The sequence below is a fragment of the Leuresthes tenuis genome, unplaced genomic scaffold (assembly GCF_036924035.1).
Source record: "Leuresthes tenuis unplaced genomic scaffold, fLeuTen1.0.hap1 SCAF_5, whole genome shotgun sequence".
NCBI lineage: Eukaryota > Metazoa > Chordata > Actinopteri > Atheriniformes > Atherinopsidae > Leuresthes > Leuresthes tenuis.
The window spans coordinates 9,870,732-9,897,951 of NW_027325359.1; the positions used below are offsets into that span (position 1 = coordinate 9,870,732).

Here is a 27,220-nt window from a genome sequence, read left to right on the forward strand (position 1 = left end):
GTGTACACATTATTGCCGAGCCACAGTAGAATTGAATCAAATGGTATTTGATGGCTTTCATTTATGTTGTATGTCTCTCTGCTGCATTTCATTAAAGGCATACAGCGCAGAGATTAGTGACGATAAGAGCCACAGTAAAATTGTACAGCAAAAGTCATTCAGGTTTTACACATTAGGCAATCTTTTAATTCTAATACCAAACAACTCTCACCACTGTGGTTCAGACCTGAGACTTTGCCAAGATCCTTACAGGAAAGAGTTCAGATATCAAATGTGAAAAGACAGCGCAAATCCCAGAACGTGGCAACAAATAGCTCAATGGCAGTGACTCACCTCTTTGAGAGGCTTATGCAAACCCAGGGGGAAGGTGATGGATTTTTTCCCTTACCTACAGTGAGCGGAGCAGATGCTGGAGAAAGATTCTGGACGTCACGAGAAGTAAAATATGATTGCACGTGTGTGTGTGTGTGTGCGCAAGAAACATTAGTTCACAGAGTTCTGGAGTTTCAATAACTTCTGAAATACTTGGAGGGTCAAAAAGGATGAGAGGAAGAGATTACACATCATCATGGCACGAGGAGCTGCTCCCCAGGAAGCTGCATATCCATCAAGTTATATCTGTGGGCTTAAAGTTGTATTCATTTATTGACACCTTGGAGAAAAAAAAGAAAAGTACAAGTATAAAATGAACAGAATAATACATTTAGAACAGGCAGCAGGAAGTCGCTTGTGTATTTTTTTTAAACATGTTACAAAGGAAATTCAGTAAATAATTGTAGCCTCTAATGAACAAGAACATCAGTTTAAAATGTTTTTTCTAAAATCAAACAATGATATTTTCTGTTAAAACTAATGGTTTTCCAAGGAATAATTATCCCTTTAGTTTTTGCTGTTGAGAATCAAACGCGGTATTTCATATGGGCATAGTCCTGATTTATATATTGAAACGTGATAATTTACCAATTATGAATTCACTAAGAAAAGGCTTTGTGTCCTCGTACACAAGTTGAAATGAACTTGATTAACTCAATCCGTCCCGCATGCATTCTTTTTGCAAAACATTTAACTTTTCTATTCATGTCTAACAATTTTTCAGCTATGTTAATGCAGGCATTGTTTATTTTGAAAAGGTCATTAGAGTTGTGATGAGAAGCGGGCTGTGTGGAATGATTTGATTGAGGTAGTGGAGGTAGCTCTGGCACAGTGAGTTATGGACATCCAACAGAGAGGAGCCTCTTCATTAGTGAAGTGATTAAAATTGATGGGAACCTATGGAGCTCCAGCTCTCCTGAACTCCCTGGAGCATAGCTCTCATTCTGCACTCATTTATTTGGGACTTTGCGTTGATCAATAAAAGGTGCCTGCTGCTCTCTATGGGGTCTGGTTGGGGGGGAAAAAACCCACTTAGGAAAAAGAGAAGAGACTTGTTTTGTTGCTGAAGACAAACATTACTGTCAACAATTCAGGCTTTAGAAAACCTTGGGGAAAACGACAGCTTTGACTGTTTTCTCTGTGTAATTTTCTTTATAGGCTGTCTATTTTTGTCACTGTGAGTTTTAGAGTGTTGTTTGGCAGCCCATGCAGTCTCAAAAACACCAACTTTGGTTGGACTTGAACTTAAAGATAAACATGTTTGTTTTAAAGAGAGCAGAGACTGTGTATGTAGACGTATGAATGGGTGATAGTTTGTCCCAAATTCACACTGAGAGCGATAATGTCTTTGAGACTGCTCTGTTACGATTTGATCATTTTTGGTGTCGGCCATCATTATGTTTGTCTTTAATCATACCAATTGTGACTTGAAAATCATTGAAAATATATTTTTTTCTTTTTTGCATTCCAATTGTTTTGCCACGTCTCTGATGAACAGAATAGATAAGAATCACAAGCCTTGATTTTTTCAAGAGTACATGTTCTTTTATTACATTTCAGTCCTTAGCGAAATTAGTTCATTAAACAAATCATTGCTCTCTCAAGATTACAACAGTTCCACCGAAAGAAATTTCATTTTTATTCAAGGCATATTAATTAAAGTTTATGCTGTCTTTGTGGACGAGGTAATACACACAAAAATATTGTTAGTGAAAGGAACAGGAATTAATTTCTGTGTACTGGACCAAAGCCAGATAATGGGCAGAGATGCTGAACAGAGTCCAGACTCGCTTTGTCTGTGTCCAGCTCTGCTCATTAGAGTGGTGCTGTGCAGCTCATGGACCATCGCTCCCCACTGCTCTGCAGGATCCCGCCTAAACAAACAGAGATGATGTGCATCACGTGTCTGATGATTGCAGAAAATAAGAGTTTTCTTCAGTGATCCAGGTTGCAACACAATATAGACAATCCAAATTATTGTGAAAATGTAAAATGCTGCATAAAACTTACTTCATAACCAACAATTTAATCAGATATATGTTAGATAATATAGGGTTCATTTAAAGGGTTTCATTCAGTACAGTATGCAAATCCAGTATCCACCGGACAAATCCAAAGGGTCTCATAATGACTTCAGGAAACAGATCACACAAAATGACCCAGCAATACTAGACGTTGTTTTTGAGACATAGGCAGAGTTTTGCCGTCCGTTTCAAAATTAGAGGACAACACAAAGGGATCCTGCATTACTGATTATCGCTATGGCTGAATCGAAATTCCACAACAAATAATGTAACAAAGAATAAGTCAAGTTATGCCAAGTATAGTTAGTTAGTTATTTCAAGAAGAAATTGCATTCGCTTATCAAACTTCTTCTAATCTTTCCGATGTATTCAAAATTTGGAATGATTTCTAAATCACGAGACGTCTGTTGGAAACTCTTAAGTCCATCTGGGATATAAGATGTATGTTTAAAAACAAAAAGAGATCAAGACTCAAGAAACATGCTCACAAGACAGCTGCATCTTAGACTGACAAAAACTTTTGTTTTTTTAATTGAAAATTGTTTGAATTTCACCACTTGCACACAGGTTGGTTGTCTCTTTTTTACTCCTAAAGCCACTGTTTTTTTTCTTTATGCAGAAGATCTCATTGGATTCAACTGAATATACTGTGGCGTGCACTTCAAGAGCAACTGTAGAACAATTAACATGTCAGGTGTTTTCTCAAATATATATATACAGTATGTATATACAGTATATATGTATATATATAAATTTAGTGTCATTGAATTTGTGGTCAGTATCATAAACAGTATTCAGCTCAATACTGGGTTCAAAAACAGGTACGTGTACTGTTTTTGTCCCAAACCATCAACATTTATGTATACGTATTTAGGATTGGTGTTTGGAAGGAATTATATAAAATGGCTGAGATTTTTTTCCAGAGCAGCTTTACTGATCCAACATGCCATATCTATCTGGTTTCTTCACTTTCATTTACCTGCAGCTTTATTTCCCATTTCAAGGCCCCTAATTTCTCTGGCCATGACAGTCAAACTGAGCTTTACATTTACTCTGGACAAATTATTTCAGCTCACACAAATAATATGTAGAGAAATATTTTGATTTAATTATCATCATAAATCCTGCTGATCCCTGATGGTAAGACATTGCTCTGAGAAAATGATGTGATACTGTAAGTAACCTTAGGTCCTAAAGGATGAGACAGATTCTTGTGGCGACAGACTGCGCAAGAAAAACTAGTTTGGTCTGTTTTTTTGGGTTCTTGTTTACCTTTTAGTTTGATACTAATGAGGGAACCAAGGCAAACTCTAACTATGTAAGTCCCCACACTGAAAACGACGAAACCAGAAGTTTTAAGCATTTGAACATCAGCGTTGTCGAAATGGTAAAAAACTTTAGATTTCGTAAACACTTTCAGATTTGATGGCAAATCATGAAATAAACAGTTGCTCATCTAAAAACTTAAGATATCGTAATGGTGTCCAATAAATATTAACTGAATTAAAACGACTTCTTATGACTTGAGGCCTGTGGTTCCTCTGTGTGGACATTTTACCCTCCCTTGCCCCACGGATCCGGAGAGATGCAGGCTTTGAGGAAAGTCTTTTTGTGTTAAAGCCTTTGAATATCTATTCTTTATGATCTCTATTCCCTCTGCTGAAGTTCAGAGTGTGCATGAACAGAGGAAGGGGAAGGGCGGAATCCTAACACTGATGATGAGATGACACCGAACATACTTTGGAGAGCATTTTTGATTCTTTACACATTTTCCTAAACTCAGACAAATATATCCAGAAGCTATCACTGTATTCCATACGCTGGTTCGATGAGTAATGGTTGTTATGACAGGGAGCAGTGTCAATCAGACATGATAGCTTGAAGAAGTAAAATAAACATGAAACAAGGCGAATAAAAAGAGAGTTATATAAAGCTCTCCTTGATGTTCAGCATCGTACCTCTTTACCCCTTGTGTGTCTGTTCTATAATGGCACAAAGTAGGAATGGGTTGTCGCTGTCTTTTTTATCTCTCTGCCTTTTGTTAGTATGTTGAGAGAGAGGCAACGAGAGAGAGAGAGAGAGAGTGGAAGGAGGAAGACGAGGAGGTTGCTGGGGATTGGACCCAGTCCCTGCACACCCAATTAAAGGAATATTCTGCTCAAAGACGCAGTCTGCCAACATGTGTTCTGACATTTGTCTTCCTGAGTGTTGTGATTTGCAGTGCCATGGAGCTAAAGGCTAAATTAGCAACCGCCCAGCATCAGAGACCTCACAGTAATGTAAGATCAGGCGGGCAGTGAGCTGCTGCGCTGCTTTCATCATCGAGTTTGTAACCACGGTGGTCTGTGACACATGAGTCAAAACAGCATTTTGCCTGTCGTGTTGTTCCGTTTTTTTACCCACCCAAACACGAATGGGGATCAGATCAAGTTTCACAGGTGCTCCCGACAAGCTTTTCATCGAGTGTATCCAGTACACACCAGGCTGCGCTTTACATGCTATTAATACAAAATATTTCTTCTTAACAATAACATTTTTGTGACCTACAGTATATTGTCATTATTTTTCTTCATATGTCACCACTTATTTAAAATTAGGGGAAGAATAAGATTTATTTAATTCGTGCACCACAGTATTCAGAAGTCATTGTCACAGAGTTTCTCTCTTTTTTTTCAGGGTAATTCATGCAAACTCTAAACCACTACAGTTCATATTAGGAATTTTTCACATGGGATCCTCTGTTAATGTCACGAGATCTCGCAAAATCTTTCAATTCTACTTAAAAAACTAAGACTAATTGTTTCTTTTTCACGAGCTATTTTAAATCCAAGAGACCATCTAACTAGTTTGCACCCTTATAGTTGCTAAAAAATTGTTTACCGCAATGAAATAATTATAACCATAAAAAGTTCTACCCAAAAGAAGTCTTGTTTTCATTTTCTTGGAAGTCATTTTTAGTCTGCGTTGTATAAACATAGTTCTAGCCTTGAAACCTTGTTCTTATCTAAAAGTTGTTTTGATCAGGCATAAAATAATCAGCTGCTACATATTTTGCTAAATTAAGCTTAAGATAAAAGAAATATTTTAATATTTCAAATATCAAATATTTAAATTTCTTTTAACAGAGCAGCAATAGTATTATTTATATCCTGATTGAAAGATGTTGTAACTTTAATTTGTAATTGAATTAGTTTTTCAGAAAAAAAACTCTTAATAAAACTTAAGAAATCCCAATCTAAAATTGTTTGGAGAAAAGCTTTAAAAGTTGACTTTGAGCTAGATGGCATGACCCTTCAGTAATGAGCAAAGTTGGATAGCTGAGTAGTAAATAAACTTAGTTCTGTGGTTACTATCATCTGTATTTGTGTGTACTGTACATTACAAGTTACACCTTTCATGTTGTTTTCTGTCCTGTAAACCTTGAAGACACCACCCATCTAATGGAGATACTCCATCCCCAGACATTCCTTTTGATATTTTCCTCTGGGACCTGTTTTAGCCACACTGGAATCTCTGATAAGTCCTAAAACCATGCAGCTATTACATTACTAATTATACAAGTACGAAACCTCGACCTTACACTTACGGAGGTTCCTCTCAAATTCATCGTCAGTGAGACATCTTTAACACACACAAAAAAACAAACAAACAATGATACTCAGACCTGCAAGCACTACAGGAAATGACAAAAGAATTTCATATACAAAACGCAGACATTAAGGCTGCCATTGAGCAGCGGGATGTGCCATCCCTGCAGCCGATGTAGCAATGTGATCTCACAAGGTGAGAGTGTGTTAGAGGAGACTGCTGCCTTGCGGTCAGCTGGGAGGCTGTGGGCCTCAGGGAAAAGCTCTTAACTTCTGTCAGGCACAAATAACCACGCCATTTTTCACCTCCTGATTTTTAACTGAGAAAATCATTCCAGTCCCAAGTCATATGAACTCTGTGTACATGCCATGAGTCAGTTCTAGCCCTGACAGAAAGGACCTCAGTTTAACCTGGCAGTCTTTATTTCTTCTTTATTGGAGTACATCCTCTTTTGGAGACGCTGCTGTCACATCAGCATCTTTAACTATAGGCTGCGTCACTGCATAATCTTTTAACTGAAAACGCGTGAATAAATGCAGTTTGATAACTCTCATGCATCTGTGCCCCAAAAAACATACAACAGAGCCATTTATGGAAAATTATGCCAAAATCACTTAGTTTTTGAGTTAGTGATTAAGAATCGGAGTCATTTATACAATAATCTTTAAAAAGTGACAGTAAAAGCATCATTTACACCTCCATTTCCTTGCTCATCACCTAAAAGTGCAGATCTAAACACACTTGCAATCACACTCATGCACAAGCTATCAGGCATGTTGAGATTTTTTTTCTTCATACAGACATAATGTGTTAGCAACCTGAGGCAGAGTGTGGACGCGGTGATTTACTGTGGTCAAGCTGCTGCTAGGTGGTGCTAGTGGCGCTGTGTCTGAGGTGTGAGACCACACTGAGCAAAGCAACTCCGCAGATTCATGCATTTACCAAACTCACGAGAATGTAGAACTATTTCAGATTGTGCCACAGTATTCTGCAGTTCAGTTTTTATATCCCTATGCTCATCTGTGTATATGCCGTGTAGAATGATGTGCTTCCAATGTTTGTTGAAAGAACAGCAACGACTTTTGAACTGCCTGCAGTAGTACAGCACTGATTCTTAGTGTGAGAGTGTACAAAAATGAGTGCCCCTGTGCTCATGTACGTTGCCATACATCACATCATTTAACACTTTGAACCGTCAGAAAAGTGTCACTCAGTCTCCCTCTTGATACCTTCATCTGTCAGGCTGAAATCATAAATACAATCATTTCCCCAATGTTGGCTCTTTATTCTGTCAACCATTTCGAAATGTGGCTGTGCCTCTTCATTTCCAACACATGAATAAGTGAAAGGCCATTAATATGTCTCTTTCATTACACTCTGCCACTCTGCATTGCATATAAGCATGCAAAGAACTGTGTGTTAGCTGGGCGTTGGTTCTGATGTCTGATTTGTAAGGCAACGAAGATAAGTCGCCATGTCTCCAAGAAAAAAAGCTTGTTTCTGAGAAAGCAATTTTTTTTTCTTTTTATGAAAATAAATCAATTATGAATACCACCGATGTAACCTCCTGCAGTTTTGTTGTGAGCTCAGTTTAAAATAACTGACTAAAATTAAATACATAGCTGTATGAGCTTATTATGAGATATTATATGATAGTTACTTTACTTTTCTTGTCTAAAGACAACACTCATTTTTCTCCCTTTTCCTTTTCTATCGCCACTCCCAAGACAAGATTAGAGGGGAAAGTCATCAGTCTCCTTGGCGGCTGTCTGATAAACTTTTTATTTGAAGGGTGTCCTGTCTTGTGTCTCTGGTGTCTTCCTCCAGTGCACTCCTGATTTGAAATATAGCCTTACATAATGAGGGAGAAAAATAGAACGGTGTTGCACCCCTGAGTCAGTGTCAGCTTAATCAATCATCTGATCACGGTAGGCATGCTTACTCTACTCGCTTCACATCCGCCACATCCTTCCCCCCGCTCAACAATGTGACAGCAGCATAATTCATTTTAACTCAAAAATTAAAGCGGCAACATCAAACTTGTCCTTGCACCTTCTTTTTCTAAACACAAGGTAGTGTGTTGGTTTGAGTGTGTCTTTACAGTGAGTCTATATTCTTGCAGGTGCAGAAAGAAAATTGACGTTTTATCCTTGCTCCTTGAAACCGATGCATGCAGGGAGTGTTTAGTTCTAACTTTGTACAATGTACGTTTTATTTACAGTTGGGTTCCTGTTTAAATATGGGTATGGCTATTGTTATGCAGATGTGTTGCTGACGTAACATTTTTGTGTGTGAGAAACACACACAAAATGTTTCTCAGGCTCCTTGCTGAACATGCAACAGGCATGGAATGTGAGTGTTGGGTTGATGCTGTTATATTGCAGTGGGTCAGGAGGTCAAAGAAATCTGGAGGAGCTAAAGCTGAGCAGAAGGAATGGAACTTGGCCTCTTCTCTTGGCAGTGAGAGATTCCTTCTGGCTTTCTGTCAAAAAGTCGTCCTTCTGCACAGCGTAGCTCCAAAAGTTATATCATACTCTTGTTGATGAGTTACATGCAGGAGTGCTGTAATGGAAACACGAAAGCTGATTCTTTTGGACTAAGTTCTCGCATGTGGTTTGACCACATCCAAGATACTGCAGGTTTTTAGCATTGCTTATGGGATTTTTAGCCTTGTAGTTTGACATGGTTTTTGTACCTTAAGCTATTCTACTGGTGTTAGCAAATTAGTTGCATCTTAATTTTAGGATAGTAACAATGTAAACCTTTGAATGTTTGAAACATTTAATTGAAAATTACTGAGAACAGGGATGAAAGAAGAGTGCATGTTTATCAAAACAACTTAAATTTAAAAAAATTCAGCTGTGACTCAAAGTTCCTCCAGTTGAAAAAAAAGAGGAAACAACTACAAGAAAGTAAAAATGAGTGATGTCAAAAACTATATGTTGACCAGGATGTTGCTTTACTTTAGTAACCTGAAAAAAACCACGAACATATCCAACAAGGAATATATCCAATAAGTCTGACACACCTTCTCGCAGACTCAGATGATTGGCTCCTCCTTGCTTCTCCAAACAGAGATGTCTCTGTAGTGTAAAAAGGCCTGATACATTTATCATACATTCGCTTGATTGCAATTTTTGCAAGATGACAGCAATCATTTGGCAGAGTGGTTAGAATCAACTCTATTCACATCTACAAAAAGAGTACATAAAATTAAACCGAAAGCAATGTCATGTTTTCAACAGTACGCATGCCGCTTTCCACGGTTTGTGACCCTTAACAATAACATCTACTGTTTATCTCCAGGTGCTTGACTTTTAAAATTTGACTGGCAGCGTTTCTATGAGCATCTTCTGACATTCTTTCTATTGATCGATATGCTGCACAGCCGGACTGTAGCAAATGAAAAAGAAGAGCTGAATAAATTGAAGAAGGCTATCTGTAAAAAGTTGCCAAAAGATGATGATATCACTAATTTGAAACCAGTGGTGGAATACAAAAGATAAACACAATAAAGACATTGGTAATTGCAATTATTTATACAACTTGTAAGTTTGTATACTGCTTTGTCCATTCCAAATCAATGCCTCCCCATCCCTCAGTATGGCTATAGTAACAAAATGAGACGTGTGGGGGAATGAAATTTAATGATTTATTCACTGAGTGAACTCTGTAAGAGGGCACCAGAAATACAGCAGGGTATACTCTTTAAAACTTTAATCTTGGAAGAGCTACCTTCTCTGTGCTAAAACGCCTGATGGTGGTTTTTTGGGAAGGCAACTGTTTCAGAGAGACCTTGTCTAAATATATATTAAAAAAAAATACAATCGTCTTTGATGACAATGAACTTTTGGCACAGTCTTTTTTATGATCGACTTGTCTGCCATCTGTCTCGCTCTTTGCTTTGAGGGCAGAACCATGTCAAAGTCCACGTGCACTGTTTAGAAGAGGCGGGGCTCCGTCTCGCAGTTGGACGATCACATGCAGAAAGCATGGTGCTTATCGTTTGTGTTCAACAAGCAGAGGATAATTGTCAGTTGCTGGAATGCGATATGACGGCAACCGTACACAGCACTATATGATGAAACGTATAGTGTTCCTAACTACTGCCACTCCGCTCTTTTATCAGGAAGAGCGGAGACTCTGTGAGTAAAGGGAAGAGTCCTTTTATCAGCTCGAGCAGACGAGTCAGATATGCCGTCCGCACCTCCCACAGGATGGTTAAGACGATGGTGATGATGATAATGTTGATGAAAATGATGAAGCGCGCTCTGACTATCCCTGTTTGAATTTTTGGATATTAAAGTTGGGTAGTTTTGTCGCCGGGAGCAGCCTGCAGACAGCTCCTTCATCCAGGAAAGGCATTCCCTTCTGAAGGAATTTGCAGTGAATATTTCATGCATCGCTGCAGTTTTTGACTGAATTTACAAACACTGACGTAGCGGGTGATAGCAAAATATAAAACACACACATAGGGAGTTTGCAATTAAAGCAAAGCGACAGCCCTGATTACATATTTCTATAAGGGATTGATGTTGTTTTCAGTTTAATGGCCGATTGAATGGTTTGGGTCAGATTCTCGTGAAATAGGGTGCCATTGTGGGTATTTTGTCAGTTATTTGGACTATTTTGAGTATTTTGTCAGTTTTAAGTTTCAGATGTTGTAGCAATATAGACGCCACGTGATCCAAAAACGGGCAAACCTGCAAATAATATAATACATAAATGTACAAATCCGTTGTGGAAGGTTTTACAGCAATGGGATATTTGCATCCCCACCTAAAACTGCGCAGGGTCGATCAGCTTGGATTACTTTCAGGCCTACATCTATTCTTCGGCTATTGACAACCTCTCCCTTTTCAGCTTGCATGACTGGAGCTCTCACTAGCGCTCTTAGTGGACAATCAAACATACACACCCACCTCCAGACACACTCGCATTTCTCATTTCTTACTTCTAGTCTAAATTAGATAGCAAGACGTAGTGTCGGAGCTCACAGATCGCAGATAATTAGTTTTAAGTACTAGTGGTAGCTAAACAGTGAATCTGAAATTCAACATGGAGTCCCCTCCAGATCCAGCGAGCGACCCGGGCAACAGCGCCTCGGAGCCGGCTACCCCGGTCAGGGAAACCCCGGTAAACCTGGAGACGCTCCGGAAAGCGGACCATCCAGCCCCGGTTCGAAGGCAGACCTGCTCAAGCACAAACAGAGGTAAGCGAACCGCATTTGACATTTTTAACCGATGAGGAAGAAGGACCGATTGAGGAAATTTTAATCCAACTTCGAAAAATGAATCAATTCGCAGTCTCATAAATAACTGCACCCTGTCTAATTTCACCCCACCACACTAACATACCGCTTTTTATTCTCCACCACCGCGGCGTTTGCCGGCTTGGTTTTAATTAGCGCTTCGGTGTGTGCCGCTGGTGTTCAGGCTCCACTGACAGTCCAAATCATGGGGGGTGATACGGTCACAGATGTCACATTTACTCTGAATGCAAGAGTAATCAATTATCCAGCAACTCGGGATCGACCAACTGGACCGTCTCTTAATGCCAAAACAGGCCAACCTGTCCGCTCCAACGCGATATTGTCAAAGTGTCGAAAGTGAACTTTGGGAAACTGTGGGGTACTTTATCGATCAGTCTCATTCTCCTTTGTAGGGACGTGTCCTCCACTGTGCCTCACACTGCACATAGCGCCGTCTGGCTGGATTTTTACATCTCCAGCTCACAGATTTAGGTTGTTCCTGTACGCAAAAGACGCCCCAGCAGCTGGAATATGTTTAATGCCAGCCAACACTCTTGCAAGCATGAAGGCGCTGCACATCTTTTGCAACTAAACCCCCTCCACGATTTGACAATAAAATTGAACAAGCTTTCAAATCAGTCAGTCAAAAGTAAGAATGGCTTGCTGCATGACATAAAGACTAGTCTCAACCTTTTTTTTTCTCTATTTTAAAAAAAAAAACATGATTTATCCATCACGTCCCGTCCATGTTGTACAGTACAAGACAGTATTTAACCACACCCCCTCTCGGCTGTCTCCAGTGAAGGCTAACCGGGCTCACCCAAGTTCAAAGAAATAGTGATTTCTCTGCTGATTCTTGACAAGCAGAGTAGATGTGGTTAACATTACACTAAGTCGAAGGGTGTAGGTGTAACAATTAATTCATTGAACGGCGGTCCTGTGTGCGCACTCCTCCTGTGCGCAAGTGTATATTTAGAATGTGATATCGTGAATGTGGAATGTAAGCTGGTTATGTAACAGGTTTAGCCATAAACAGAGGCGCGCAACTGAGAACAGAAATCTTCATTGCAGGTTTTTCCTTTTTTACTTGATAAAATAGTTCTCCCACTCGTCATCATCACCAGGGATGTTTAGTTTAAAATGCGCTGCTCTTTAGCGCGTATTTATGCACAACTCAAGCGAATCTGTGTGACTTTTGTGGGTTGGCTCATGCAGCCCTAGCGCTTATGTAATAGAGAGGCAAAGACAGGTAGTTGGGAGGCTTCCTGGATTGATTTCTTTTTTTCACAAGTCTGACTTTGAGACCCTCCTAACCTGCTGACCCATATTCACCCCACCCTTTTATGCACAGGATTAAAGCGCGTCTGGGAAAGAGAAAGACAGGAAAAAAGAACGCCTTTGGTCTGTTATGTAATACTGAATGGGTGAAAAAAAAAATCAGTGAGACAATCTGCACTATTAAAGGAGTTTCTCTGCACTGAAACTCTATTTTTGGCCCTTTTTTGAAAAAATAAAAAACAAAGACCCAGAATAATAGTGAGAGTATTGACAGCGGAGATCTTAAAGAAAAGTTTAGAAAACTTTTTTAAAACTTAGTTTAAGTCCATATTTGCCTGAATTAGGTTATTTTGAAATTTCTAAATTTACTTTTGGTGTCCTTCTTTAACTGAGTCGCTCAAATCAGATCGTGCAATCTGCCACATATTTAAGTTTGTAGAAAGAAAATGCAAGTTTTTCTCTTTTTTTAATCCATGTTGCCTTCTCTGGCTTTGATGTTATAATAAATACGATAATAGCAATCTGTCGCAGTCTGACATCTAATCCAAAGTATCTTAAAAATGTTGGAGTGTATTTGCTAAAACATTATAACTGCAACAGTTAGTCTATGTTTGTTTAGAAAGACCCCTGACCAGGGTCTCACAGGAGGTGTTTTACAAATGTAATAATGCAGAAATATTCATAGCATTCATCTCACAAGAGAGCAGAAGAAAAGCTGGCTTTCATAAAGGAAAGACGGCTTAATTGCTTTATGTAATCAAATGTTTCTGTAAAAGTAGGCTTGTTCTATCAAGAGGAAAATACAGCTGGATAGAGCAGAGCCACCACTGAATGCGGTATAGCTTGAAAATAAACAATAAAAAGTTTGCTTGTTACAGACGTGCAAGGCATTTTTAGGATTACATTTCCAGGCTCAGACTCCGGCTTTTAAGGACAGCCACAGAAACCAACATCTGAACGGCTGCAGACACTAGCTTAAGCACAGTTTCCCTCTTCTCACCCAGTAGTATTAGACTCTCCGAGGATACACATTTCTTATCCTGCATGCTGAGAGTTTAGTGTTTTAACCCTGAGTGCTAATACCTTTTAAGTACAGTAGAAAGGGCTTACTTCAGCAGAAGCTATACAGCACTGCAAGAATTGAGTGGGTCAGAGAAACAGGCCTTGGATAGGCTGTGGATATCGTTACTGGGGAGAAGAAAGAGTGTTATTTTCATATTTCATATTTCTCCCCCTTTGCAGATTTGGAGACAATCAATATTAATGGCTTGGTTATGTAAGGTAATGCTGTGTGCAGAGGTGTGAGACCTCACTGTAGTACGGAGAAACTCAGAGGCCACAGATCTGATGAGATTCCTGGTGTCCGCACCGTCATTTAATGAGTTTTTCGGATACCAAAACTCTGCATAAGTTTGTGTGTGAAATACTTGCTGCTGTGCGAGTGTCCGCTGTATGTCATTTACTTGGACGGCAAGTCATCTGAAAATCATTTTCCTTCGTTAAGGAGAAAGAGGCTACTCATAAAGTACAAATAACATTATGTTGCTTTTAAAATGGCAAAGTTGTTGACAGTCGAAGCTTGATGTGGTTTCCTGCAGTTGAGAAAATTGAATTCTGTGTATTATTTCGTGTCAGTGTCATATCTGGAGTGAATACCAGCAGATTTTTTTTCTTTTGACTGAAATAACAGCTCTTTTAAGAGTATGTTGCCACATTTAATGTTATATTGTCTTCTCATCAAAAAATTCAATTCCTTTTTTATTGAACATGAAACCAGGCTTTATTCAGCAGTTTTATATTTTCTTCTTTTTTTTCTTTTGTTCTTCTCAAAGAAAATGTTTTTGCACCCAGTTTTAGGAAGCTGTTAATTGGCATGGGGCTTGTATGCCTCTTGAGTGGACAGCAGCATCACTTTGGCTATAGCACTCTCAAATTTAGTGTCCCGCATGAAGAAACGGGCACAGACTCTTAGCTGAGCCTTCAGCTCGAACAGATTCATGAGTGGAACTCCCACTATGTGTGTCTGCTTTTTCTTCCTGGATGCTTGACACATAACATTGCATTTTAATTTCTGATATTGGTATCTGAAGTCTTTTGTTGGTATCTGGCAGGCACCTAACAGTGTCAAATGTTAACAGTCAGCCTGTTTCATCTCTTGTACATTGAGCTGTGTAGATGGTGGCATTTGCTCATTCTTTTGATTTTGACAGTGCTGCTTTTGACAAAAAGTCCGCTGTTCATTACTGTTTCAAGGCTCAAATAATATTTTAGTTGTGGCAGACTTATCTAAGGAGTGTAATTGGTGTTTTTAATTCAATGTTAATCAATTAAGATTTTGTCAGGTCAGAGTCATCTCTTTATATCTTGCTGTCAGTTCAAAATGATCTATACTGAAATAGAAAATATGGACGAGCATTTAATTAAATTGATTGATAAAACAACATTCTGACGTTTCAAATATTCTTTAAACCAATATGTTCCATGAATTAATTATTTCATGTGGGCAGTCATTCTACCCTGAGTGCTCTGAACCTTGGCAGAATTTCCCTGAAAAATGCATAAAACAGTTAAAGCTTACTTTACTAATAAAGTATACAAAGGACTTGGTGGTTGGTAGCAAGGCCACTGAAATTCTGCGATTCTTAGTACTACACTTGAAATACAAATTCAAATCAAATCATTATATGAAAGCAAATGGCATCATGTGCCCTCTGTCCCCTCTAGGGCTACAATGTGTGACAAGAGGCTCTTGCCAGTCACCAATCTAACCGTCACAGTAACATTTTATGATGATATAACAACATTCATCCCACTCATAAAGCAAGAGCTTCGCCCGCGACTGAATGCAGTTGCTACAGTGGTAAATTAATGTGGAATATTACAGTAGCTGATGTTACTTACAGATATATAATTGGAATTAAATGTCATCATATATAATTCATTTGATAAATCATATAATCACGTAATCTATGTGAATAAATGTAATGCAAATAGAACTTTAATACGTCATCTTCTCAATGGGATTGATTTCTGATTGTGGTGTCGGTGATGGTGGTAAAGGCAATAACTCCCATGATACCATGCTACTTCACAACACCACACAGGTCCCACAACAATATGACATTGTTTTCCCTTAGACACAGTGATCCCCCTCAAGCATATCAAAACAGATGTTTCAATGTCTGTATATGATTGATCTTAAACAACACATCACTTTTACAAATTGATCTGGTCTAAACTAAAACTAAAAAACGAAACAAGTCTCTTATAAGGTGCTGTAAATTGAATTTTTTAGGTTCTCTTTTTGTGGAAAGCAGTGTCAAAGTGTTCTCAACTTGTCCTGTACTCTTGGTTGCATATTAATTTGGCATCAAATTAAATAACTAATTTTTTTTCATTTGAAATTTCCGCAGAACTTTTACAGAACACAGACTGTTGAAGAGATTCTTTGTCATTCCTGTCCACAGAGAGGTAGAAGCACACTGGACCGGTGTGTTTTTGCCCTCAGAACACTGATGATAAGCCTGCTACTACAGACAATGTGAAAGGCTCTAATCTGATTCTTTTGGTGTAAAAATGGTATTGGTCAAATCAAAACATTGTTGTTTTATTTTTTTAAGTATAAAAAGATGGTATCTCTGTTACATTTATGGATGCTGCATATTGTGCAAATAAACCATCAGAATCGACCATTTGTAAGTTGTACAGACTTCAGGACGTACTGGCAAAAATGAAAACATGAAATGAAGTGATCTTGTGTGATGCCTAATGACTATTCAGTGGGTGTTATTTGTTGTTGAAGCACTACTGCCCTATTACCCCGAGTCAAATCTGCACATCCTTGTGCATTGACATAAGGTTGACTAACTTTTAATGTTTTTTTTGACAGTTTGTCTGACTTTACCTGTATGTTAACATGTAATGTTTTATAGAATTGCAGATGGGATGTAGAAGCCAAAATAATGGGAGATTTATAGCAGATAGCAGTGCAGTCGAACGGCTACTTCTTCTGTATCTCCGACAGCGTCAGGCTCCCAGTACGCTAGTGTACTAGACCGAAGGAAGGAGAGTGACAGCGTGCAAAGATGCAACCTAACATAGATGGAAGTAGTGAGCTGTAAGTTTTGTTTTCTAATTTGAAAGTGTCCCGTTTCGACATCTGTGGCATCATAAATCTGGAAATGTAGTGTACTACATAACTGAAGCCTTCGAGCTGATCTTGGGCATTATTTTTTTTTATTTTGTGTGCTCTTTACAACTCAAGAAGCAAACCACCACCTCTGATGCACCACTCCAGTGCATGCACACACACAAAAAAATACCATGGCAAGCTTTAGTTTATGTCGCTAGCTTGCCAGCACACTCAGCACACTTCCTCAGACTGCATCACTGCAGAGCTGTATCTTTTTTAAGGTGCACAAAACTCTAATGCTAAGCCAGCTGTAGATGTTCTTGTAGTGCATATACAAGCATCTTGATAAAACAATCTAGTTCTTGCTACAGGTTCCCACACTTAAGGTCACTGGGGTTGTCAACCTGCAACATGCAGTTTAAAGTGAAAGTGATGACTGAGGCGTTTTTGGTAAGGTTGGTCTGACAACTTTGATTTTGTTTGGTGTTGCAGTGTGGCCTCTAGAGCCACAACCAGGAGTCTGAGTTTTTTTATTATATTTATTATTGATGGTGGAGCATTTGATCTTTCTCTCATGTGAAGGCATTCAAAATCATTCAATAAGTTGTGATTTGTGAGTTTTTGCTGTGTTTGGCGCAAGGGAAGCTGCATGAAAGGAAGCAACATGAATTTTGCTTGAGGAGAATGCTTCAAAGAAACTCTGTTGGTCTTCCACAGCCGATGAAAATGTACAAATGTTCGGAACGTTGCTGGCCGTTAGGCTGCTTGTACTTACACGATGTTACTAGTTGTCAGAAAGTATTTGACCCCAGATTGGTTTGATAAACATTTCGCCATGTGACTGAAATCTACATTAATGTCAACTATGTCCAGATTTCCTGCATTTATATTTTGTTTAATATGATGCAGAAAACCTAATTTAGGAAGGCTTAAGTGATATCCATGTGCTTGTAATCAGTACTTTTTTTTCAGAAGGGTTATACAAGTTGTTAGTTTGGACTGCCATATTACAAAATAGTTCAATGTGGATGCACAACCCAACTTGAAAGGATTTGACAAAATAGCTTGTTGGACTAAAACTCGACCACAAGAATGCAAACCACTAAAATTCTGGTGTTGCGACGTTGTTTCATACCTTGTAAATCAGATTTTAGATTTCAAATTTGAAGCGTATTTTGCACATGGTGCACTGCGGGGTCTATTAGACTAATTAGAAGAAGTAAAGAAACTTAACTCAGAGCAGCTATGAAAGTTTGAATCTTGTGGGACGTTTTATTTTGGAGTTTGAATCACCAGTGGCTTAACTGGGGCTGGCGAGGAAATTTCAACTGGTGACAGACACCAGATCTGATGTGAAATCTCCAGTGGTGAACGATAGCTTAGATCTATGGCCCATTTACAGAAGTTTGTGTCTTAGATAGAAAAATTTGAATAGTTATGACCGGAAATACTCCAGATGCATTATTGGAGGGCGTTAAAGGAGTCTAAATTTAATGTGGTACACTGTGACCTAAGTACTCGTGCTGCTTGGCTTCATGCTGCTCTGTGCCTCTCTAATATGGAATGGGCCCTTCAGAAGAGGCTGAGAGGGAAAGAGGTGGTGAGAGGGGTGTGAAGGATCCCTCCGAGGAATTCTTATGTCACGTCGAGCGCCAAGCCTTTCACATCTCTACCATTGTGGATGGCGGAAAGCCCCCGAGAAGGTAGGTAAGCCCCTCACATGGAAAATCTTAGTGCTCAGGAAGTTTGACCCGCAGTATCTTTCAAAACATCGCTCCTTTGCCCTTGAACAAATTCATACTGACACGTATATTCGTGCTGCTTCATGCAATTTTCAGGCAATTCGTGTGAACCTAAAGCCAAATGTGTCTGTTCACTCAGAGAGTACATTGTTTAAGTTTAAACTTTTTACGTCTTCAGTCAGGCTGCAAAGCACTGGCATGTGTTGAACACCTGAGAGAAAAATCACGGTGATCTTGCTGCCTCTGAGGTTCTTCCAGACGTTGTGCATGTGTCTGCATTAAAACAGGAAGAGGTAATGTTGTAAAATCTAAAGTATGTTATTTAAGCAGCACACCTCAAGAGCCTTGTAACTGTTGTTTGTCTTGCTTTCTGCAGGCTAAATGGCCCACTCCACAAACCCTACTTTAAGGACTCCATTGAGTGGTGAATTGCAACATCAGACCAAAATTAAAAGTGAAAATATCTGTTGCATATTGTAGCCAGTCCAGTAAGAAGGCAAAATAAACCCCGTGCTTTCTCCTTGCTTAGAGTAATAATGTCATTTAACAACATCTGCACTTATGTATTCCTAGGGTTTATTAAATATAAGAACATTATAAAGTAGAGAGTGCGCTCACAGGAATTACAAAAACATCAGTCTGAAAAATATGTTTTTGCAACTTTATTTCGCTGCGTGTGGATTTTCTTTGGTTCTATAACAGAAGGTGAGGTTACAGTGTTGAGGAGGGCAAATCACACATATCTCCTCCTGTTATTTTCAGTAGACCAGCCATGTTAGAATATTACCTCATGAAGTTTATTTGCCACCTGAAATTGAAAAAAAGCAAACAAAAAAAAAAACAAACAAAACTTTTGGAGACATGGGAGATAAAACGAGTTGAGAATCAGCCAGTCATTTCTGTTGGCTTGATTATTTATATTGGAATAACAAGCACAACTTAATCTCATAAATAAAAAAGGGAGAGATACAGATCTGTCCCCTCCAGGTACTGCCACCACTTAATCGAATTAGCTCCACTCGCAGGCTTGACGGGCTCTTCAAACACCCCTGGTGACTTCTGAGTGCCGATTACAATCAGCTACTATTTCCAGCCTTTGATTAAAATCTGGTGAGGTTGGACAGAATTTTTTTGGAGCGCAGAACTAACTAATTATTAACATTGCAGCTCAGCTCTCTCAGTCTTTCTTTCTTTTTTTTTGCCATTTACTAAGGGGCGGTGAGATGGAGTGGTTAAACAATACCCATAAGTAGTAGTCACGTAGATTCGCTCCTTGTGAAAGTATTGTCTTGGTCTTCTTCAAACATCTTTTGCTAGTCCTTGTGTTGTACAAAACAGCAGATATTTTACTAACCTTTGAGTGTTCTTAAGCAAATCTGAATGCAGGATGTATGTGAAATCAAAGATGCTATTTATATTAGTGTTTCATTGTAAGACTTAGTCTGTTTCAGATGAATTGTGACAAAATAATCTTTGTTAAGTAATCTAGTTGCCCATACAGATTCCCTCATCTGGCAGACAACCGCGCTAAAACTATAACAACTCTTTGCTCATAAGATAATAGGAGATGATCACAATTGTTCAGGCCTCACACAATGTGTCATAGAAACATTGTTATGCGCCTGTCAAAGACAGTCCTGCTCTTTTGTTGCTTTCAAAAGACAGTGTTTGAATATGAATAAGTCGCTAATGAATATTTGGCTCTTGCGTATGTCTGAGAATTGATTGCTTTAGGAGGGGTATGAAGGCAGACTTGTACAGCGGGGCTCAATCAATGCAGCGCTGCTGCGGCGCTGCTTTCTGACAGTGATTGAAAGACAGAGTCACTCTTCACCATGTAGGATTCTGTAATCCTTATTCACTGACAAATATCATCTGTCTGATCAATCAATATTTGCAGCTTTATTTTAGTAATGTAGTGCTTAAGAGGCAATAATTAACGCCATGCTGGGTTGTTAAAAGCCAATTTTTATGTGACAGACCGAAATAGACACACAGAAATAGGAAGATGAAAACCTTTGCTTTGAGGTTGAAAGTGACACATCATGCAGACGTTCCTGATAGATTGCATTATGAACCTATCAAGAACTTGAGATTTTCTAATGATTTTGGTTACCTTTGAGTTATGTTAATGTTGAAATTTGGAGGGGTTTTTTTTCTGCTTTGAAGATTTCTTGTTGAATGCTCTTGACTAAGAACTATTTGGGTCATAGCAAGTTTATGCAAACTTTGAAAGAGAATTTCAGGTTAATAAATGGCCACATCCAACATAAGTCAGAGAGTTTAAATCTATTTTTGATTTAATTTGATGACTTTTTTTCAATTTTTTTCAACAGTTTTGACGTAAAGCTCCATCGGCTTACTCTTCCCTTTTCAACTGTATATCAGCCGTTTTTGAGGTTCCGAGTATGTTTTCGTAATTGAAATATAGTACGGAACAGTTTAGCTGGGGGAATATTCATCTAGTGTCATCTTGTATTAAACCAGTGTGGCTTGTGATGCTCATTAATTTCTGCTTGCTCCACTTGCGGTGTTTGGGCTCTCTTTGCTGGCTCAGTGCCACAGTATCTTCTGAAAGAGCCACTTCATCTCTGTCAGGGGCAGGTGGAAATTTGCTGCACACTTCTAATTGGACAAAGTGCCTTTCAAACTCTTAGCCATCATACACAGATCAGATTATCATACAGACCAGGTGTCAACAGAGGTTTTTCACCTACCTCTTCCCTGTTTTGCTCTGACTTTCTGTCATTTTTCAAGCTCTCTGCTGCCTAGCAGCTCAGCGCGTACTGTACTTACCATTTTGATAGAAGCTAATTGTGGAAAACTGCAATTGTTATTTTGACATTTAACATTCAGTTAATAGTTATACAGCAGCATTTGGATTAATTTCTGCTAATTAAACAAATATTCAACTGGTTTGATCAATAATGAAAATTTTGGTTGAAAAGGATCCTGAAGCAAGAACGTCTTAAATTTAAAGCTGGGGATAACTGGTCATTTTTAGTCTCAAAAACAGAAACATATGAACAAACTGGAAAGAGATACTGAGACTGCAGGCTAGCTCACAGGAGGCTTCAAGGTCTGCCGTATAGCTTGGGGCCAGACCTCACTTTGCTTGTAAAAGTAGCGGGTGAATTCTTCAGATCAATTCTTCATCTAACAGGTAACCGGTGGAAAGACCTGCACCTTGGGTGATGCTATTTTGTCTGTCAGAATTGGTTAAAAGCAACTGTTAAATTCTGCACGAGTCAGGGGAGTGCAGCAGGGTTGTGATTGATATGAAGGATGAGGCAGCCCAAGAACTAAGAGATAAAGCCTTTCTTTTCTTCTCATATCCACTCATATTTATTTATCAAACTGCTGGAAAATTATATCATGTTTTAGATTCAGTTTTTTTTTCTGTACATGTTTATGGTGAAGAAAACACAGTGAACCAGGCTCTCTCTCTGTACAAATCACTGGTAGGATTGTCAAAATCCAATCGGTGTGTTGTCACCAGTCATTTTTATTTAGTTTGTACTCACTGCCACATTCTGGTTGACCACCTTAAAAACTTCGATCTGGGATTGGTTATTTCTGTTATCTTTCTGTGGTAATTTCTCATGCTCACCCTGAATCTGGTAGTCACTCTTGGACTCTTTGTTGCCCCCTCCTTTTCCTGTAATATGGTTTTCTGCTCACTGTTAAACTTTTTTTCATCACTTGCCTGTCCATATCCTGCACCATGATAGTCATCATTTCCACTTTCTTTTATCAATGACAGCCAAATTACTGGCCTCACCAAATTAAGTGCTGACACTCAGCTAGCATGACATGTCGCAATGGTTTTAACAAGCTATAGCCTCACAAAAGGTGAAGAGGTGATAAATAAGCAAACGAACATGAGCTGAAACAATAACTAATTACTAATGAACACTTGCTCTGCTACACGTGGTGTACGTGATATGAATTTAATGAATTTATGGTTCATGTTCTAATCTAATTTAAGTCAGAATGAGGGAAAGAAACGTTTGATATTTTAAGTTTTCCTAGAATAATCAAAAAATTCAGACATGCTATTTCTGCTGTTTAGATGAACAAAAATGATTGTTTACTTACATGATGAAAGCATTTGGTTTTAGTCCAATTTTAAAGGGTGTTAATTGTCTTAGTGTATACTAATACAATGTTGCATCTGGTTTGCTGCTGTTGTGGCTGACGTATTGAGGTCCACATTTTTTTTTGATAGCGGAAAAATGACAAAAGTTACACAAAGCGATTAATACATTCTCGCCTCTCTTTCACCTCTCTTTCCACACATTTGAACGACATATCTACATTTTTACATACGGAATTGCTTATCTTGTCTGCATGTTGTCAGCACAGATGTACTTCACTATGGTGATTTGATTCTGGGGAAAGGAGAGAGGACAGGAAAGATTGATGGTGGTGTCCGCCGTCAGACAGATAACACCTGATTCTGCCTGCAGGGGGCTGGTCCAGCGCACTCCTCCCCCTGTGCCTCAGATGTGTCGAAGGCTGTGCTGAGGAGGTGAACCGTTCCTTCACTCAATGCAAATTTAGGGCCACATTCAGAGATGATCCCAGGACGATTGAGCCAATGTGGCCCCGAGCACTCCACACCACATGATCCATGCATCAGCCACACCTGGGAAAAACCTACACAGGCATGGGGGTCATTTGTTTAGCACAGGTGCATCATGTAGCGTGCACACACGCTTGAACGCATGCTCAGAGACAGACACAAGGCCAAAGGCACACATACACACATGTACACGTGTTAATGAAATGCTGTCTATTCATTTGGTCACGTATTGGAAAAATCACTACAGTACATTGCCTCTTTACCGCTTCATTCTGTCATTTTTTTAAACAAGCAATTGTAGATATATTGTTACATTTTCAACCAGGCAATATACTACTATAAAAATGTGTACTTAAAGAAACATAGCTTCAATTAAATGAGTTTTTTTATGACAAATTTTATGGATTTCAATCGTGAAACAGTAGTCGGCAGTAATAGTTAATAACAGCAATACATTATTCAAGATTTTTGAGTGTCTTATGGTCACCATGGATCAATGTCTACTTGGACATCCTCAAAAAGACAAGTGTATTGCAGAAGATAACATTTTCTTTTAAGTTCAAATCAAGGAGTTGTGCAGCACAGGTTCTCAGTTGTAAAGCAGATGGTGAAAAGATGTGTATAGTAGATCTCAGTCTTAACAGCAGCACATCTCAGCATGTTGGTGGATGGCACACAGTAGAGTAAAAGAGAAGCAATGACCTTCTGTCCCATCATTTACCCCCCCATGCCCCCCACACTGCTCTCAAATTACTTTGTTTTAGCCAATTAAAGGAGCCGGCTGAGCATCAAGCAGGCTGCCATTTTTCCCACACCTAGACCCATGTGACATTAGCACTCTGTCATCAGGAGAGATGGTCGTAAGTGGGAATCTCTGGCATGGCACGGTGCCACCTTAGACACCACTGTGTTCACTGAGATTAATGCAGTGACTCTTCCAGCAACTTGCAAGAGTCAGTCGGCTCTCTTGCCTGTTCTTGGTTATTGTGCTGCACACAGCTCCTCACTGCATGAGCCAATGACCCAACGATTGTGGCACCACACTACAAAACACATCCAGAGTAGTGATATATCCTAAATCACTCCAGGTACGAATGACGGTCTATTTCTAAATAGGCAAGGAATTTATTGTCTATTGCTATTTTATTGTTTTGTTGCTGATCAAGATACCGTATGCTGAGAAAATGGTTCTCCATCCAAATTGTTTAATGGCTCAATAATAGAAAGACGGCAGACAAAACAATACCATGGCAGAGAATGAGTGAATGACCGGAGTGTGGGTTGTTTAACAGCCATACGAGCACAGATTATGTGCTTGAAGGGGCTGAATTGAGTGCCAGCAGTGACAGTTGGGCTGGGAATTGAGCGAGCCTGAGACGTGCGGCTTGACTCCGTTCGGAAACACCACTGGGTCCAGGGCTCATCTCTGCAGCACTCCGTTTCCCTCCTCTCACAGAAGCATTGTGGCCTGCCGCTTGCTCCGTTTCTCCGGGGGAATGGAGCGGCCCTTGCTCCCGCTTGATGAGCTCTCACTAATGGCTGTTTCTTTGAAAGTTGACGGGCCCGTTTGAGGAGGAGTGTCTTTTACTTCCCTCCAGCTTGCCTTGGCTGGGCATTCGTCAGGCTGCTTGGCTTTGCTGTCCTGCCCACATGATGGTGCGCCAAGGGGCTGAAACGTCTGTCATTTGTTTTAGTTTCAAATAAAAGTTGATGATTTACCAATAAAAAGTAAAAATAGGCTTTTGATGATGTCTGGAGGCATATGGAGAGTCTTGCTACAGTGACATTTTCAGCACTTTGTAAGGCAAGAAATAACAAAAGACAAAGGTTTTTCTTTGTAGTTTCTTTTTTTTGTATTTTCTGTTATAAAGGGTTGTGTGTTCACAGTTAAATGCTAAAGAGAATTAAATGTTAAGGGCCTATACTGATTGCATTACAGTAATGCTGGCAAGATTCTTTAATACCTTTGCGTCAGTTCATATAATGAAGGAACACTATAATTTCATCAAAAGAAAAAAAAACAACAACTGTCAAATGTAACACAAACTAACAATATCAATGTTTGCAAATCATTTCAGTTCTATATTTAATCAGCTTTAAATCGGCCGCTAGATATACTTACGATGCAGGTTGAGTCTACAGTTTATTAGTGCAGTGAAACACATAAAAATAAGAAGAAAGAATCCAGAAAGAGAGGAAAAGAGTGCCACTAAAAACTTTAACGTACTTTTATACTGGCTTTATTTTGACTGTCTTGATGTACAGCTTATGTGAGCACAGAGAGGAAGAGAGGCAAACAAGTATAATGCAAAAGTGACGTACTGTAATACACGCAGAATGGGATTGTTTGGCTGAAATAAACAAGGGGCTTCCTGATAATGATATCATCTGAATGGAGACATATGTTGCTCCAAAATCTACATTTATCATACACCATTAATTTTGCCTTCACATATGTGCAAGTTACCAATAAATTGTACGCTGACATGCTCCCATACTATCACTGATAATAAGCCAGATGGTCCCTCTCCTGTTTAGCTGAGAGGATGCAATGATCAAGCTTTGAGAAGAAGAATTTCAAATTTTCATAAATGAGACCACAGGACAATTTTTCTTGTCACCTCGGTTCATCTTAGTACCGAACTAAATAAAACTTTATACTTGTAAATGTTTTGGATGCTAGAGCTGCAACTTTCACCTGGATGTAGTGATCAGCTGTTTTCACTGACAATGGCTTTTCCTGTTCTCATTCAGTAATTTCCACTATGTCTGTATGAAACACTACATCCCCATATGAGGGCACAGGGTTTCATGTCCCATGGCCAACAAACAACTAACAATGAGAAGATGAGTATAGGCTAATTTTATCTTGCTGCTGGTACTGAGCAGGCTAGTGACAATAGCACAGCTGCCTGTTCACACATACAGCGTATGTTATATGATTAGCTCGGGTTTTAGCACAAACTTGGTGGATTTTACTTTATCGGAACCCGCCGAGTTATAGCGACAACTCCGGCTACATCCACAGTTGACCTCTCAGACCACAGACACTGCAGATCCTGACCTTTCAATACAGATTTTCAGCCATGTCCACAACGTACAGATTTTTCCTCAGAATGAATATTCTCAGTTACAGCTTTTAATAGATAGTTTTTAAAGACTAATTTAGAGTAAATATAAAAACTTACTGATTTTCTTACCATTAAATTCTGGTTTATTTTATTTCATCCAAACTCTTAAGGAGATGTATTTCTAGAACAGCTTAGAAGCAGAGAGTCTACAATAAACAGCTAGGTTTTGACTCGATGCTTTGCATTATTATAGTAGATAGTTATCATTTATGATTCAGAAATGCTGTAGCAAACAGGAACACACACACATATATATATATATATATATATATATATATAGTAAAAGGGAGAAAACCAATGGCAGTTTTAAAAGTAATAAAAAGGCTGTTATCATCCAGTGAAGGGATCAGTACAGCTGCCATTTATGTGATTACTTATCTTTCTGCTACCCTTGACCACTGCCCTGTCTTTTCACCCCAGAGGGAGCTGTTGTTCCTAATGCCCTCCTCTTCACTGGTGCACAAGTCTCCAGCTTCTGGAGACTCCATTAGGAAGTTAGAGTCGCCCTTGGAAAGCTCCTCTCTATAACTTCTCTTGTCTTCACTCTCTCCAACTCTCTCCCACTCTGTTTCACGTGCACTCTTTTTTCTTTTTTTTCCCCCACTTGAATCTAGGGCGGAGGTCAGAATGGCGAATTTGATGTAAGAGCTGACATGCTTCTGTGGAGCACCTTGTCAACTCCAAACAATAGGTTTGCAAGAGCTGTTATGCCAAATAAAGAATGTTCGCATATTCCCAGAGAAATGTCCTCCACTAGACAGTCCCAAAAGAGATGAGAACATTTGTCTGCATACATTTTACCAGTCCGGGCTCAGTAGAAGATGGAGGTTGAGAAAAAATTAATTCATGTAACATTTGAGCAAATAAGTTATTCCACAGGGGAAGCTGAAAAAGTCATCCACTTTGCATGTTGGAACATTTATCCTTGTGATACTCAATTTGGTCATTGCTGTTATGATGGAATTCTAAGCTGCTGTTGAAGCCCGGCTGTTGCTGCTGTGCAAGGCCGCACATAATGTCAGTGAAGAAGTAACAGATGTTAGTGGTTGCATAATGGCAAGAGAAAAAAACAACTGACTGTAGTGTAATTCAGTGGTGTGATCAAATAGTTTTAATT

General features: G+C 39.1%; 1 protein-coding gene across 1 annotated transcript in view; it reads left to right on the forward strand.

Annotated features, from left to right (window-relative positions):
- The first annotated feature begins 10,870 nt into the window (after nucleotides 1-10,870).
- roraa (RAR-related orphan receptor A, paralog a) overlaps nucleotides 10,871-27,220 on the forward strand; it is a 181,274-nt gene continuing 164,924 nt past the window's right edge. The window contains exon 1 of the mRNA XM_072385866.1: nucleotides 10,871-11,196. Within this exon, the coding sequence (XP_072241967.1) occupies nucleotides 11,043-11,196 (154 nt within the window). The 5' untranslated portion in view covers nucleotides 10,871-11,042. The remainder of the gene's footprint in view (nucleotides 11,197-27,220) is intronic.